The sequence below is a fragment of the Urocitellus parryii genome, chromosome 15, assembly GCF_045843805.1.
Source record: "Urocitellus parryii isolate mUroPar1 chromosome 15, mUroPar1.hap1, whole genome shotgun sequence".
NCBI classification, from domain to species: Eukaryota; Metazoa; Chordata; class Mammalia; order Rodentia; family Sciuridae; genus Urocitellus; species Urocitellus parryii.
This window is the reverse complement of record NC_135545.1, coordinates 14,820,491-14,837,008: the sequence shown is the minus strand read 5'-3', so window position 1 is coordinate 14,837,008 and position 16,518 is coordinate 14,820,491. Positions and strand designations below refer to the sequence as shown.

General features: G+C 43.0%; 1 protein-coding gene across 1 annotated transcript; it reads right to left on the bottom strand.

Annotated features, from left to right (window-relative positions):
- Positions 1–2,063: 2,063 nt before the first annotated feature.
- Positions 2,064–14,619, bottom strand: Wdr87 (WD repeat domain 87). The gene is made up of 8 exons (XM_077793393.1): positions 14,545–14,619; positions 14,266–14,268; positions 13,020–13,187; positions 9,811–12,695; positions 8,889–9,154; positions 6,585–8,524; positions 4,304–6,332; positions 2,064–3,430 (listed from the first exon to the last, which is right to left on the bottom strand). Exons 1-8 carry the CDS (start codon positions 14,617–14,619, stop codon positions 2,064–2,066), a joined length of 8,733 nt encoding a protein of 2,910 aa, XP_077649519.1.
- Positions 14,620–16,518: the final 1,899 nt, after the last annotated feature.

Here is a 16,518-nt window from a genome sequence, read left to right as displayed (position 1 = left end):
ATGGTATATAGGTTATTATTAAAGCTGACCAAAAAAGCTTCCAAGGGTGGGGGGGAAATCCTCTTCTATCTCTGTACCTTCCACTCCAGTCCATTCTCATCTCCTCAAATACTGCATCTAACTCCAGATTCTCCCTGTTCTGTCTACTTTATACCTGGAAGTCAAAAGGATCTTTAAAACATCTGATTATGCCATTAAAGAGACCTTCAAGGCCCTCTATTATCTAGCCCCTTCCAGCCTCCTCAGCTTAATTTCACTCACTCTTTCTCTCTGATTCTTCACACTATTTGCTTTTTTTTCTGTCTTCAATATGCCATACTTTCTCTCACTTTTACATATACCCCAACTTTCTAACTCCTTTGTACCTTTTAAATCTTATCTGAAACCTCCATCTCCTTAGATGCTGCTGACAGGTTTTTCTGATATATATTCTAATAGTTTCCTGACCTTCCCCATCATTATAGTGCCATTCCACAAGAGTAGAAACCTTGCTGCTCAGAATATTAATGTATATTGAATACTTTGGACAGTCTATCACAGACAATATTTGTTGAGTCTTAGAAAAGATGGTAAGCTGTTAATTTCATTTACAAAATTATTCATAACCAATAATACAAGTATTCAATAAGTAACCTGGGCATAATCCTTGATTCTTTGTTCTCCCTCACCTTTTCTACTTCTCTCTTCACTCATCCACATACCTTATTATAAGCCATAAACAACTAAACATGTTTCCTTGAACCCACTATTGCCTCTAATCCAGTCTTCTCCCTGTTCTGCTCTTGTGTAATTTTCTCAGAAGTATCTTCTGGTTCACTATTCTCCCTTCACTTGGGTCTAATCTACTACATTTATTTGTTGGTGGTACTGGGGATCTAACCCAGGGATGCATGCTAGGTAGGCACTCTACCACTAAGCCACATTCCCAGCCCTATTTTAAATTTTATTTAGAGACAGGTCTCACTGAGTTGCTTAGCACCTCGCTTTTGCTGAGGCTGGATTTGAACCCACAATCCTCCGGCCTTAGCCTCCTGAGCTGCTGGGATTATAGGTGTGCCCCACTGCGCCCGACACTGTATTATTTTTTGATGACAGTACATTTACTTCATTTACTTTCCAGAAGTTCTATTTGGCTCTTTTCAAATATACCTCAGGTTTTATATTTGTTTTGATATCTTTATGTATCCTGCATGCATCATTTTTACAAGTTATTTAAAAATCCTGTCTGATAGTTCTGGTCCACAGCTGTGGACCTATTTGAACCTACACTTAGTCTTCACCTAGATGTAGATTAATTCTCATCATATTATTCTCTCAAACCCCATGTCCAGTTGGTAGTAAAAAAAAAAAAAAAGTGAAAGGGGAAAAAAAGGAAGTGAAAGGCATAGGCTTCCCTCCTTTTCTGTTTTAATGTCAAATGGCCTCACCCCTTAATGTGATCCAATGGTGAAGTCACCAGACAGTACGGTTAGATCTTGATGAAATTTTTTCCTTTATTTCCTCAACACTCAGTTATTAGGAACTCAAGCCAACAGTATGCAGAGCTATGACTGGGCAAATAAGAGTCAGCTCCCACCATACTAAGGGGCAGAATGCTAGGTCGTCTGATTCTAAAATCCATTATTTTCCCACTGTATCAATACTTCTTATATCAATGCAAATATACATTAGTTTTTGTGACAGGTACTTTCCATCATACAGTTTTTGTAAGAAGATGGTGGATGGGAGGCCAACAAGGAAGGGGACAAGGAAAGACTCTTCTGCCTCCAGGACTATACAGGGTGAGCACCACTGGATTCTGAGTTTTCCTATTTTTAGAAATACGTCTGATAAACCTTCCTAGAGAAACAAAGCTTGGACGAAAGGAACACATCAAATCACTTGTGGCAAATAAGAATCTCCTCTTTATTTCCCATATAGAAACTAGTTTCCAGATCTGGGTTGGAAAGGGCTTTGACCTGGTTCTAAATCTTTATGGGCCCTAGCATTGAGGGTCTATATTCTGATCACCAGGCATTTCTTCAGCTGAAAATGAAAAGTTCTGACATCCAGCCAGTCCTGAATTAGAGAGTGGGAGTAAAGATGTAGGGCAATTCCTTGGTCAGGTGAATATCAGCCTGGGGCAGGCTCTTCCAGGCAAGTTCCAAGATTCCATACTGGGCAATGCCTATGGAAAGGAGAGTATGCACGTTATTCTGTCCAGGGAGGGGTATTACACCCTGGAACTTAAGAGGTCTTCTTTGGGTGTGAGAGCCCCCACAAACCAAGCAATAGAATAACCGCTCCCCAGGTACTAGATCCATGGCCTTTAGGGCCTCTTTGTAAATGATGTCTTGGGATTGAGGTTCCTCTCTCAGAAGCAGGTCTTGTAGCAGCCTCTGGATTTGGGGGGACTTAAGCTGGTACAGGTCCATGAGCTGGTGGAACTCTTTCATCCATGCAGTTGTATCACTGGCATATCGCTGCTGAAGCATCCGCAAAACATGGTACATGGCCACAAATGTCTCCCATCGAGGTACCTCTTCTTCCTTTTTTTTAGAGATGGGCTGTGTCTTCTTCTCCAACTTGGGCAATTTGGGAAACCTGCCCTTACCCTTGATATCCCATAAGTCCTTTTGAAATATTAGTGCCAGGGTTTGTTTTTCCACAGAGGCATGGGGATCCAGAAAAATGTCTTTTGTGGTAGGATAAAAGTATTGTGTCTCCATCTCTTTGAGAGCATCTGATAACTGCTGTATTCGTCTATTTCTGTAAGGCTCCCCCAGAAGATGCCAATTTATAGCCTTTGGGTCTATAAACCTCTTGGTCACTAATGGGGGCTTTGGTGTGGGGACAGCCAAAGGTTCTAGCCAACTCTCCTTTTCCTTTTTTTTTATAGGAGGAATCACTTTTAGGCGTTTTGGACTCATGAACTCCCTACTGGATTTTAAGGTGCCTGTGCTTCGTGATTCCATGGCCTGCTTGTGGGTGTACACAATGGCTTCAAGTTTTGCCTGATGCAGCCATTCTAAGTCTCCCTTTGAGGTGAGGTCTTTGAGGAGCTGACACAGTCTATGGAAACTATCCCTGGAAAGCTCTTCTCCTGCTTCCATCTGTTCTAGAACATTGTGGATCCACTCTACATCTGAGAGGCTTGCCTCTGGATATTTCCCAGCCAGGATTTGAGCGAGAGAGAATTGTACCTTAGTCTTTCCAATGAGAGATGGATGACGCTGCAAAAACCACTTCCACTTGGTACGTAGTAGTTTGCGTTTCTGAGCTTCCAGGGTCTCTTTAAATATGTGGGGCTTGAGTGGTGTCTTTATGTCCTGTTTTGGGGACTCCAGAATTTTATCTAAAACATATAGAGATGTGGGCTTATATATTGGTAACAGTTCTTTTTCTTCATCTATCACCTTTATCTTTGGGAATGTTCTAGATGTCTTGAGTACTGTTCCCAAGGATATCTGTTTTTCCAATAGTGGTTCTGGTATCTTCTCTCCCATCTCCAGAGCTTCTGAGATGCTTTTTCTGGAAGGGCTTGTGGCCTTTTCTCCCAAGGATATCTGTTTTTCCAACGGTGGTGCGGGTATCTTCTTTCCCATCTCCAGAGCTTCTGAGATGCTTTTTCTGGAAGGGATTTTTCTGGAAGGGCTTGTGGCCTTTTCTCCCAAGGATATCTGTTTTTCCAGCGGTGATGTGGGTATCTTTTTTCCCATCTCCAGAGCTTCTGAGATGCTTTTTCTGGAAGGGCTTGTGGCCTTTTCTCCCAAGGATATCTGTTTTTTCAGTGGTGATGCGGGTATCTTCTTTCCCATCTCCAGAGCTTCTGAGATGCTTTTTCTGGAAGGGATTTTTCTAGAAGGTCTTGTGGCCTTTTCTCCCAAGGATATCTGTTTTACCAACGGTGGTGCAGGTATCTTCTCTCCCATCTCCAGAGCTTCTGAGATGCTTTTTCTGGAAGGGATTTTTCTGGAAGGGCTTGTGGCCTTTTCTCCCAAGGATATCTGTTTTACCAACGGTGGTGCAGGTATCTTCTCTCCCATCTCCAGAGCTTCTGAGATGCTTTTTCTGGAAGGGATTTTTCTGGAAGGGCTTGTGGCCTTTTCTCCCAAGGATATCTGTTTTACCAACGGTGGTGCAGGTATCTTCTCTCCCATCTCCAGGGCTTCTGAGATGCTTTTTCTGGAAGGGATTTTTCTGGAAGGGCTTGTGGCCTTTTCTCCCAAGGATATCTGTTTTACCAACGGTGGTGCGGGTATCTTCTCTCCCATCTCCAGAGCTTCTGAGATGCTTTTTCTGGAAGGGATTTTTCTGGAAGGGCTTGTGGCCTTTTCTCCCAAGGATATCTGTTTTACCAACGGTGGTGCAGGTATCTTCTCTCCCATCTCCAGAGCTTCTGAGATGCTTTTCCTAGAAGGGCTTTTGAGAACATCCAACTTCATAACACTGCCTTTGTCTAGAGGGACACCTTGTACTACAGAAAGGATAAGTTTCCTTCCTAGTAGTTGCTTTCCTCTTTCTTTTTGTAACTTTAGTAGTTCTCTTTTTAAGATCTCTTTTTTCTTCACCACTTCTTCCAGTGATCTCTTTTTTTCTACCTCTTCTGTCTTACTCTTGCTTTCTTCTTCCTTTTCTTCCTCACTCATGCTTTCTTCTTCCTCCTCAAACCCTCCCTCCTCCTCCTCCTGTACTGCCTTCTTTTTCATCTTTTTCTTCTTCATCATCTTCTTCCTCTTCTTTTTCTTCTCCTCCTCCTCCTCTTCCATCTCCTCCACCTCCTTTAGCTTCTCCTCTTCCTCTCCTTCTTCCTCCTCCTCCTCCTCTTCCTCTCCTTCCTCCTCCTCCTCTTCCTCCTCCTCTTCTTCCTCTTCCTCTTTCTCTTCCTCCTCTCCTTTTTTCTCCTCTGCCTCAGATAAACTCTCTTGCTCTACTTCATCTAATAGGTTTTCTATTTCTTTAGAAAATATCTCTTCACTTTCCACCTCATCTGTTTGACCATAAACCTGTTCCTTTGGGGTAACAACTCCCTTTACCTGTTTTCTCTTTCTCCTCTCTTCTTTCAGGAGTGCAATTTCTTCTTTTATATCCTCTGTTATTTCTTCCCTGTCTTCAGCCTGTGCGATTTCTCTATGTTCCCTGGCTAATCTTCTTTCTTCCTCAGCCACTCTTTTCTCTAGTTTTCTCACTTTTCTCATTTCATTGGCCAGTTTTCTCTGTTTATTAGCCAGTTCCTTCTCATCTGTGGTCATTTCTTCATGTTCCTTAGAAAAATCCCACTCTTTGCTATCAAGTTTCTTCTGTTCCGTGCTCAACATGCTCTCCTTAACAAAGAGTGACCTCTTTAACTTGGTCAACTTTATTTTTTCCTGGGTTAGTTGCCTTTCATCACTGATAAGTTTTTGAAGATCCTTTAAGATTCTGCTGACTTTTCTTGTTTGCTTGGAAATATCCTTCTTTTCTTTCCTTAACGCTTTGGCTAACTTCCTTTCTTCTTCAGCATGTAGTCTCTGCCCTCTAGTATATTCCAGTTTTTCTTTGGCAATGTTCCTTTTCTCTGTAGCCAAAATCCTATCTTCATAGATTAGTATCTTCTCCTCTAGTGACAATTTCTTCTTCATTTGTGCCATTTCAAGCTCAGTCAGTTTTGCCTGTTCGGGGATTTCTCCCTTTGTGGAGAGCATTTCTATCTCATTCAACCTTGTCCTCTCTTGGACTACCTTCTGCATTTCTGTGTTCAATGCCTTTTCTTCCTTAGCAATATCCTGCTCTTCTCTGAGCAGTTTCTTCTCTTGAAACATTGCCTTCTTCTCCTCAGCCAGCTGCATCTTTTCCTGGGCTAATTTCACCTGTTTTTCACCCAAAATTGCATCTGTTTGAATCAGTTTCTTCTCTCTAGCAGCCAGTTTTTCCTTCTTCTGGGCTACTGCCTCCTGCTCCTTTTTCAGCCTCTGCTCTCCCTGAACTACTTTCTCCTTGTACACATCCATCTTAATCTTTAATTGAGCTAATTGCTCTCTCCCCTGGGAAATTTTTTCTTTATTTTGGAGGAAATTATTTTTCCTCTGAGCCAATTTTTCTTTTTCCTGAGCCAATTTCTTCTTTTCTTCGGCGAGGTTCTCCTCTTTCTGGACCAGTCTCTTCTTATTCTGTGCAAGTTCTTCCTTGTTATGGTTCAGTGTTTGCCATTCCTGGGCCAGTTCCTCTTTGCTCTGCATCAGTTTCTCCCTTCTCTTGGCCAGGTCTTTCTCTTTCTCAGGCATTTTTTCCTTGTCCTGGGCCAGCTTATCCTCTTCCTGGATCAGCAGCTCTTCTTCCTGAGCCAGCTTATCCTCTTCCATAATCAGATTCCCCTCGTGTGAGGCCAGTGTCTCCTCCTCCTGATCCAGTTTTTTCTTATTCTGTGCAAGTTCTTCCTTGTTATGGTTCAGTATTTGCCATTCCTGGGCCAGTTCCTCTTTGCTCTGCATCAGTTTCTCCCTTCTCTTGGCCAGGTCTTTCTCTTTCTCAGGCATTTTTTCCTTGTCCTGGGCCAGCTTATCCTCGTCCTGGATCAGCAGCTCTTCTTCCTGAGCCAGCTTATCCTCTTCCATAATCAGATTCACCTCGTGTGAGGCCAGTGTCTCCTCCTCCTGATCCAGTTTCTTCTTTTCTTCAACCAGTCTTCCTTCTTCCTCAATCAGTGGAATTTCTTTCCTAGCCAGTTCTTCCATATCCCATGCTAGTCCCTTCAATTCTTTGCCCAGCTCCTTTTCTTGCCCTTCTAGACTTGTTTCCTTATAGGTTAGTATGTCCATTTTCTTGCCCAATACATTTTTTGTATCAGCTATTTTCTCTGCTTTCTTGGCTAGTTTCTCCTCTTGTTGAGCTATTTTTTCTGATTTCTTGGCCAGTTTCTTCTTTTTCTGGGCTACTCGTTCTGCTTCCTGGTTTAGGTTCTCTTCCCTTTCAGCCAGTTTTTCCTCTTTATAGGCAAATGTCCCCTCTCCCTGGGCCATTTTCCCATCTCTCAGGAATGCTTTCAGATATTCTTGGGCAAGTTTTCTCTCTTCCTGAGCCAGTTTTCTCTCTTCTTGTGCAAGTTTCTCTTCTTCTTTTGCTAGTTTTCTCTCTTCTTTGGCTCGTTTTCTTTCTTCTTTGGCATGTTCCTTGTTTATCCTGGCTTGTTTCTGTTCTTCCTGGATCTGTCTCTGCTCTGCTGTGACCAACTCTTCTTCTTCCGACTCCTCAGACACGTCTTCCTCCAGGCTCCATTCTTTCTCATCCTTGGATTTGGATGGCATCAATCTTTCCCATATCTGTCTCCACTCATCCCATGTCAGCTTCTTCTTCCCCTCCTCATCTGGCATTAGCTCCCCTTCATCCTCCTCTTCCTGAACATGGCTACTGTCCCATTCTTGCTTCCATTCATCCCAGGGTATCTTCCTCTCATTGTAGGCCTGTCTCCACTGATCCCAGGATTTCTTCCATTCCTGCCATGACAGCTTCCTCTCAACCTTATCTTTTTTTTCTTCTGGCTCAACCACTTCCTTTTTGGGTTTAGCCCTTTTCCTAATTTGTTCAATTACCTCTCTCTCTTCTTTGATCATTTCCTTCTCTTTTTTACTTACTTTCTTTTCTTCCTGACTTTCTTTTTTCTCTTGCCTAGATACCTTCTTAGAGGGTTTCTTTTCATGTTTCTTTTCTTCTTTCTTTGACTTTGGTTTTCCCTTGACTAGGTCACCTGATTCTAAAAATAAAACTTTCTTCTTTTTGCTTTTTTTTGTTATCACTTCTTCCAAGCCTTGCATGTCCTTTTCTTCCTTTTGCTCTTCTTCTTGTTCCTTTGATATCTCTTCCTTACCTCTAATTACCATGTCTTCTCTAATTGCTTCTTCATGGATAGAAATTGTTCTTTCCTCTGGCCAGACTTCATCCCAGTCCTCATCCTCAAGTACTTCCTCGCTTTCTTTCTTCAGCACTGGGCAGATCTTCTGAAAGAGTTCCCAGCTGGGTCGCCGATCTGCCAGCATCTCCTGAGCCACAGTCACTATCTCCCTGTTTAGATCTTCTGACATTTTTGTTTGGGAACCAGATATCCTCAGGGTCATAAGACGACACAAGTCATCCCGCCATGTGGAGATATCTCCAGGGATAACCCTCTGGCCAGCCACTCCAGAAGCACCCCGCCCAGAGACTTTAACTTTTTTTGCAACTGGTTTTTCCACGACAGGATATAGAGGTTCCTCGATGAACTCTTCAGGTTCTGATCTTTTCTTCTTGTGCACTTTTTTGGGTTTCTGAGCTGTTGCTTTCTTGCCTCTTTTGACACGTGTTTTCTTCAGCATCTTCAGGGTCAGGGCAATGTGTTCCTTTGAGGAATCTCTATCTGAAAGTTCAGCCTCTCTTGAGCCTTTTATTAAACTGACAGTTGAAGACCTGGAAATTATGTCCTCTATCTCAACTGGTACCTCTTCACTTTCACCCTCTACAGGACCTGGCTCTATGCCAGTCTGTTTAGTGTCTCCCTCTTTCATCCTTCTGAGACTTCGCAACCATTTTCGGGCTGCAAGGAAAATCAGGAGATGGAGGTAAGAAAAGTGTAAGAAGCTAAATGAAACTCTTCCCAAATCTAAAGTAGGCTAAGAGGAACTCCTATAGAAGAAGTAGCAAGAGAGAAGGCTAGGCCTTTAAAGGGAAGGGGGAGAAAAGCATTCTTCTTGCTATATTCTCAGCATACCCCACAATCCTAGAGAGAAAGGCCTTGGAGTCTTCCTGGGTTTGGGTGGATTCTTCCAAAGAGAATTCTCTTCTAGGAAAGATCTTTTCATTTTTCTCTCTTCCCACCTATTATCTCTTGACCCATCATATCCCTAACTACCCTGCCTCTTGGAGACCCTGAGGCTTGGAACCGATCACCCTGTACATACTCTGCTTTCTGCCTCCTCCTCGGCTCCGTTTTGGACCTTTGCTGGGCTTGAATTCATATTCTTCAGAAAATGAAAGATGTTGTGTAGGAGGGTATATTTGCTCAGAAATCTTTGAGACATCCAAAGAAAAATCAGGTTTTTTATCTCCTTTTGCCAAGGTCAGATTTTCATTTAGTCGCTGCTCCACTTGAGTGTGAAGGATTTGGAGATCTGAGGGTCCCATCCCCAGCAGAAGATCCAGGGATTCCTCCCCAACCATCTCTTGCCTATGAAAGTCAAAGGAGAGGAAGAACTTTACTGAATCAAGAATAAGAAGGAAAATGGGGAGGAAAGAACTGCTGCGGAACAGTCAGGGGGCTTGGTGAAGTGACCACAAGAGAGAGTGTAGGTAGATGTAAATGAAGACCAAAAAGAAAAAAAAAAAGTTTAGGAAGCCAAGATGGCAGTGACTGGAGGGATCTATATGAGGGCTCTATCAGGAGCAGAAAAAAATAGAAAGTGAAACTTGAAGGGAGTAGAGGACAGACAAAAATAGGCAAAGAAATGAAGAAAGAAATGGCCATCAAAGATAGTCTTAGAAAAAGGTTATAAAGAGAAGAAAGACCAGGAAGCGCTAATAAACAGGGATGAGGGAACTCTAGCAATGAAAAGGAAGGGGAAAATGTGGGAAGGGGAAAATAAAATAGAAATGAGGAAGGAGCTAGGTGTGGTGGTGTACGTCTAAAACCCCAGCAACTTGGGAGGATGAGGTAGAAGGATCAAAAGTTTGAGACCAGCCTCAGTAACTTAGCAAGACCCCATCTCAAAATAAAATAAAAGGGCTAGGGATTAGTTCACTAGCCCTGGGTTCAGCCCCCAGACTGAAAATAATACTAGTAGCAGTAGTAGTAGTAAATAATTGAGGAAGGCACAAAAAACTTACTGCATATCCCTGTAAGTTTCTTCTTTCTGGATCAAGTTTAAGAGTGAGGTCTTAGTGTGGATTCCAGTATCGGCCATAAGACTTAGTGCCTTGCTCCTCACTCTTTGGTCCTTATCCATTAATCCTTGAGCCAGAGGCAAGGCAAAGAGATGAGTAATCATTCCTAGACGCTTCAACCCTTCCCAGGCTAATTCTCGGATCAATGGGTTAGAATTAGTCGTATCATCCAGCAGACGATGGGCTGTCTCAGAACGCAGGGGTGGAGACACCTGATAAGAGGCAAAGATTTGCCCTAGTGCACCAATGCAGCACTGGTACTTCAGTGGGACAGCATGGATCATAACACCAAGGATTGTCTCAATCAGGCTACTAACAGCTATTTCATTCATTTCACTCATTTTTCTTCCCAGCCAACTTCGATTTGCTGCATCTGTAAGAAGACCCTCGTTTATATCCCTGATTATTCTTGATTTTATAAGGCTTTCATCCTCCTCCTGTGCAAATTCTCCTAGATCACTTATAGCTCTTCCCCTGCCATGCCAAAAGAAGAATGGTTCGGACTTTTCCCATTCCAATTCCCGCATAGGTGAGTGCAGATTGCACTGTAAGTATATTGGACATCCCTCTGGCCATAGACGGGCACGGATCACTGAGTTGGGGATGTAGCAATCAGGGGCAAGGAGCCATTTCCTCCCATGACCAAAGTAGCATCGCAATATCTGATAAGGGTTGAGTCCATCCCAGTAAGTCAGCTGTAACTGGGGAGGAGCCACATAATGGGTATGGTGAGGTTTTTTCATCTCTGTCCCGTCAGTTCCCGTCTTTTCCAAAGTATCATGTGTGGTGGTGCGCAGTAATACAGGGCTTCCGTTTTTATCTTCTTCTATGACATGTGGCACAGAATGGTCAAAGGCAATGGCCCGCTTATTGACAAGAGTCTTCAGACCCACTAATTCCTGTTTTCTACGAACATGGTAGATATACTTGGGCACAAACATGGTCTCAAAGGAGAAGAAAAAGCCTGGTATAAAAGGCTTAGGGGCTTCTAGTACTTCATCTGTCATAGTCATAAAGGAAAGGCGGGACAGCACAGACGAGGGAAGCAGTTTTAAGCAAGATACCAGATACAGACTCTGGTTGAAAGTCACAAGCAGGTCACCCCGATCATTAGCAAAGCAGAGTGGGCCAAAGTGCAGTGAAGAGTCCAGCGTGGCTATGAGTCTACCATGAAAGTCCCATATCCGGACAGAGCCATCAATACCACCTGTGACAAAAAGACTCAAGGGCAAGCAGACATCAAAGGATGTGATGGCACATTGGTGCAGAGGCAAAGTCTCAATGAACTTTGAGCTTTCCTGTGACACAGAAGACAGAAAATCATGGAACTTCCAGAGACGCAGGCGGCTGGTGTCTGTGATGGCACCCACAGACTTAGGCAATAGTATCAGGTGTTTTAGGTGACAGCTACTGAGAATGCTGGCAAGGGGCTGCAGTTGTACTCTGATCTCAGATAACACAGCTTCTGACAGGTGTATATAGTCATCCATTCCATAGGAACAGAGCAAAGTGTTTTCTCGGCTAGCAAGAATCCCTCCAGACATTGTAGAAAGTGCCAGAACAGCCCCAAAATGCACTAATTTCTCTACTCGGGCACAGCTGTGCTGGGAGAGCACTCTTATCATACCACTCTGGTGCCCAGAGAATATCAGTCCTTCTAGCCCCCGGCCCAGGTGGAAATGCCCATAAGCCAGGCATTGTACAAAGTCATGAGAATCTGGTGATGTGCCTAAAAGATACTTAGCTGGGCAAGGGCAGCGAGTTGTGTCAAACACTAGCACCTCTGAGCCACCTGTTGCAACAAAGAGCTCCTCTTTTCCTGGATCATAGGCCCAATCCACAGCATTGTCCAAGATTGAGAAGGGCCAGGTGAGAATCAGAAGCTCCCCTGTTAGTGGGGACACAAAGCGCAACAGGCCATCCTCTGTAGTACACAAGATCCGGAACCAGTTTTCTCCACAGCAGATTCTACGCACCTGCTGTGGAGTAGAACCACAGACGTTGAAGAGGGTATAGAAGAAGGGCAGACGGCGCAATGAAAAACTATGGGTAGTTTGGCAGAAGAAAGTAATGTCATCAATGAACTGGAGGTCGAACAGCTCCTCACCAAGTTCTAGTCGCCGAAGCAGGTTACCTGAAGTCAGGTTCCACTCCTTGATTGTGCCTTCTCTGCCAGCTGTTAGCAGGGTGTGGGCCTCTGGCCGGCTGTGAATACATACCACTAATGAGGAATGGGCCTTGAAACTGTGGAGGGGATGGCTTCGAGTGAGGCTCCATACCTGGATTTCCCCACTCTTGTTTCCAGCATAGAGAAAGCCCTGATCAATACAGGTGAAGCAGCAGGTGATAGAGGAGCCACTGCTGGATAGGAACTTCTTTGCCTCTCCCAGCTGGCCTTGGCCCTGGTGCTCAAGGACCCTCACTACAGTCTCACACAGAGCTAGGAGGGAGCCGTTGGGGCCATTCAGCATGATGTCCTGGACAACCTCGTCACCAGGCATGGAAAACATGTTGGCTATTTGGAGGCCCTTGCCACTTTGTTCAATGACCCAGGTGACCACGCCTCCCAGGATGCCAGACAGAAGCATTTTCACTTCTGGGTCATAGCAGAGGCAGTTGATATTGAAGCGGCAGGGCACTATGCCTAGTGGCTTGAATGCCCGAAAGTGGTCTCCAAAAAGCCGCAGGAGCAGGTCACCACAGTAGACCACGAGGATATGAAAGGAACCTGCGTGGACCATTGACTGAATGGGTGGCAGTCGCTCAGTCATGGAGAATGTTTTTTTCTCAACCATGTCCTCAGATTTGCTCTTCATCCATACTACAGCCTAGAAGATAATAAGACGGAAACTGCCTAGAAATGATAGGAAAGGAGGAAAGGCCCAGATATTCAGCTACTTTTCCCTGTTCTTTTGCTAAGGAGGAATTTTACCCATGTAATGGTAGGTGAAACTAGGGAGAGGTGGGAAGCTTGGGCTCCTTTTCCTATACTTAGCCTGTTTAGAGGACCCCAGAAGTTTACTCAACATGGAGACTGTAATTGGAGGAAGGATGAAAGGGGAATCATAGGTCTAATCATATTCAAGGTTGAAAGCTATCTGGGCATGGTCCCTTGAAAAATAGACTAAGAAGGAGAAGAAACGCAGTTTTACCTGTATTTCTTTTGTGTAGGATGTCACCCAAGAGAGGGAGGCAAAGAAGTAGGCCTCAGTGAAGTAATGACATATAACTGGCATATTTTGAGGATAACGAGATTCTTTAAACAGTGTCTGGGACCGGTCACTCAGCACAATTATTTCTTTATTTGAGTCATCTGAAGGCTATAGGGGAGAGAGATATGGCATTAACAAAGAGGCCAGGGCACACACTACACACTACATAAATTGTCAACAAATCACGTTGACTAGGCATGTTGGCACAGTCCCATAATCCTAGTGACTAGGAAGGCTGAGGCAGAAGGATCACAAGTTTTAGTCCAGTCTTGGCAACCTAGTGAGATGTGTCTGAAAATTAAAAATAAAAAGGGCTGGGGATGTAGTTCAATAATAGAGTGGCCCTGTATTTAATCCTCAATAATGCAAAAAAAAAGTCACAAATCAATTCCCCAAATAATTTATCCTGCCCCTCCTAACTCCTGCCACATCTACATGTGTACATCTTAGCACTTAGAGGACATCTCCACTTCACAAGAGTGTAACGGATCTCCTAACACATGAAGGAACCAGACTCCTCTAGGTCCTGTATGAGCAGATTTTATAATGTGAGCACAAGGAAAAACTATGTTCTTTCCAACCTGAAATTAGCTACACCTGTCCTCACAAAAGTATATGTGTCATTAAAGGCATAACATCTAACAAATTACCCAAGTAAGTACATCACCTTATAGCCATGTGTAATATTACAGTGTCCCAAAAATCAATGTAGCTCTAAGTTATTAAATCTTAAAAATGCACAAATAAGACTTTTTAGGACAACCTATCTGGCAGAAGAACAGCACATATATGATATGTATTATAGTGATGGAACATGAGCTGTGAAATATACACCTGGGATCCATTTGTACACAGCCAGCAATAGCAAAACTGAGGTTGACAAATGTTATTTCTAGCACTTCCTTTTAGGATCTCTCTCTTCCCAGAGGGTTGGTTCCCGTGACAATGCTTCAAAGTATTCACTTCCCACATCAAAATGTCCTTTTAAGGGGCTGGGGATGGGGCTCAAGTGGCAGCATGGTCGCTTGGCATGAGCGCGAGGCACTGGGTTTGATCCTCAGCACCACATAAAAATAAAATAAAGATATTGTGTCCACCTAAAACTAAAAAATAAATATTTTTTAAAAATGTCCTTTTAAGAAGTCTGTAAACTTGGGGCTGGGATTGTGACTCAGTGGTGGAACACTTGCTTAGCATATGTGGGGCCCTGGGTTTGATCCTCAGCACCACATAAAAATAAATGAATGGAATAAAGGTATTGTGTCCAACTACAACTAAAAAATATTTTAAAAAAAGAAGTCTGTAAACTTATTTAGAAACTGATGGCCCACTTCCTCTTAAGGCGACAGCTCTCTTGATGGTCTACTCTGTTTATTCTTGCTTTCATGGAGAGTCTATGACTCTTCTGAAGTGCTTATTACTGTTAAGATAGAGGCTAGCCAATAGCATGTTTATGCCACATTACCTTTTTTTCTTCTATGATGTCATTTACAGCGTTTTTAAAATCCTTCCACGTGGGAATGAGTCGGGGGGACGACATCACCTAGATTTCCCCTTGGTCCTCTTCAGGATTCTTGCTTAAAAATCTGTGGGAATCCAAAAGAAGATTTTTAATCACAGTTACTTTTCAAGGAAACTAGGCATCAGAAAGCAAGAACTTTGAACATGGGTTTCTTATACACCTTGTGAATGTCAGAAACTATGCGCGAGACATATCTTCTCATTTAATCTTCATTATGCTTCAGTGAGGTAGGTATTACCCCATTTCACAGATGAGAAAACTTACTCTTGGAGAGGATAAATAAAGGAGTTGGGATTGAATCTTAGCGTTTTCTTATCTAGGATATTATAAGCAAAGGAAACAAACTTAGAAGAGGGGCTAGGGAAAAACACCTTCACAGGCAAATGATGATTCTTTGCTGGTTGTGGCGTATCAGGAGAGCAATTTATGAGGACCCTGGGGTTTTCAAAGTGTGGTCTCTGGATCTCCTGCACCAGGATTCCTGTCAGAGGGAGCAACATCTTCAATTACAGATTCTTTTTTAAAAAATATTGTTTTTTAGTTGTAGTTGGACACAATACCTTTATTTTTATTTATTTATTTTTATGTGGTGCTGAAGATCGAACCTAGAGCTTCGCATGTGCTAGGCAAGTGCTCTACCGCTGAGCTACAATCCCAGCCCCCCAAATACAGATTCTTATCCCAGCAACTTGGGAGGCTGAAGCAGGAGGATTACAATCCTCTGCCAATCTAGGCAACTTAATGAGAACGCTATCTTAAACTAAAATTTAAAAAGGACTGGTGATGTAGCTGAGTGGTAAAGCACCCCTGGATTCAAAAACAAAACCAAGAAAGAAAGAAAACCCTAATGCAAATTCCTGGGCCCCTTCTGAATCAGAACCATGAGGTAAAATCCAGGAAACTTCATCTGTAAAAGCTCTCTAGGTAATTCTGTTGACATTCAAGTCTTAACTACTGAAAGAGGAAGTAGAGGTAGGGGACACCTGGAATTAACAGCCCTACATAACAGGCTTCCCAAGGCTTGTGGCAGGAGGGAATAATTTTTTTTCCCCTACCCGCCTCTCTTAAATCAGCAACAGCATTTATTATTATTATTATTATTATTATTATTATTATTATTATTATTATTATTAAGTTGTAATTGGACACAAACCTTTATTTAATTTTATGTGGTGCCAAGGATCAAACCCAGTGCCTCACATGTGCTAGGTAAGTGCTCTAGCACTGAGCTCCAGCCCCCATTCACGTAATAATTCCTTATAGAAGATAATCTGTTCATTGCCCGCTTCCCTGTTCACTTCTCTTTGGCCATTGTGAGGACAAACTTCTATGTTTCATAGTTGGATTGTGAATAAATCTCACTTCTAACAATGCCTTCTATCAAGCAGTTTGTCATACTGGTGTGACAATGGGTTTGCTTTTTTTCATTAGTGAAATGAAAATGCCAATCTTTAATACTTTGCAGAATGGGTGCAAAGATCAAATAGGATTATTCATGTAAAACCCCTTTAAATATACCCTGATGCAGAACAATGACAATTGCTGGTTTTAGGCTGACCTAGTCCTGAGACAGATGACTACTCATTTCCTTTCCTACTTTGTACTTTTTCAGTTCCTCTGGAAACATAACAGCTGAGTTTATAGTCTGGCCAGCAGAGGGCAATGGAGGTCAACCTTGCCTGCTAGATCAAGAAAACATCAGCAGTTTAGAGAAATGATTGCTAAAGTGTGTTCCCTGGCCAGCAGCATCAGTATCACCTGAGTACTTGTTAGAAATACAAATTATTGAGCCAAACTCCAGAACTATTGAATTGAAAACTCTGAGAGTAGGGCCCAACAATCTGGGTTTCAACAAGCTCTGCTGCAGATCTTTTGCACCCTCACATGTGATGTTACTGTTTTTTAGTGTATTAAGAA

Excerpts from the sequence above, each read along its gene's own strand:
- Wdr87 (XM_077793393.1), bottom strand. The coding sequence starts at position 14,619 with ATGTCGTCCCCCCGACTCATTCCCACGTGGAAGGATTTTAAAAACGCT. Across the intron at positions 12,696-13,019 it reads CCTACACAAAAGAAATACAG|GCTGTAGTATGGATGAAGAG; the intron begins GTAAAACTGCGT and ends ATTATCTTCTAG. Across the intron at positions 8,525-8,888 it reads AGGAGGAGGCAGAAAGCAGA|CCCGAAAATGGTTGCGAAGT; the intron begins GTATGTACAGGG and ends TTTTCCTTGCAG.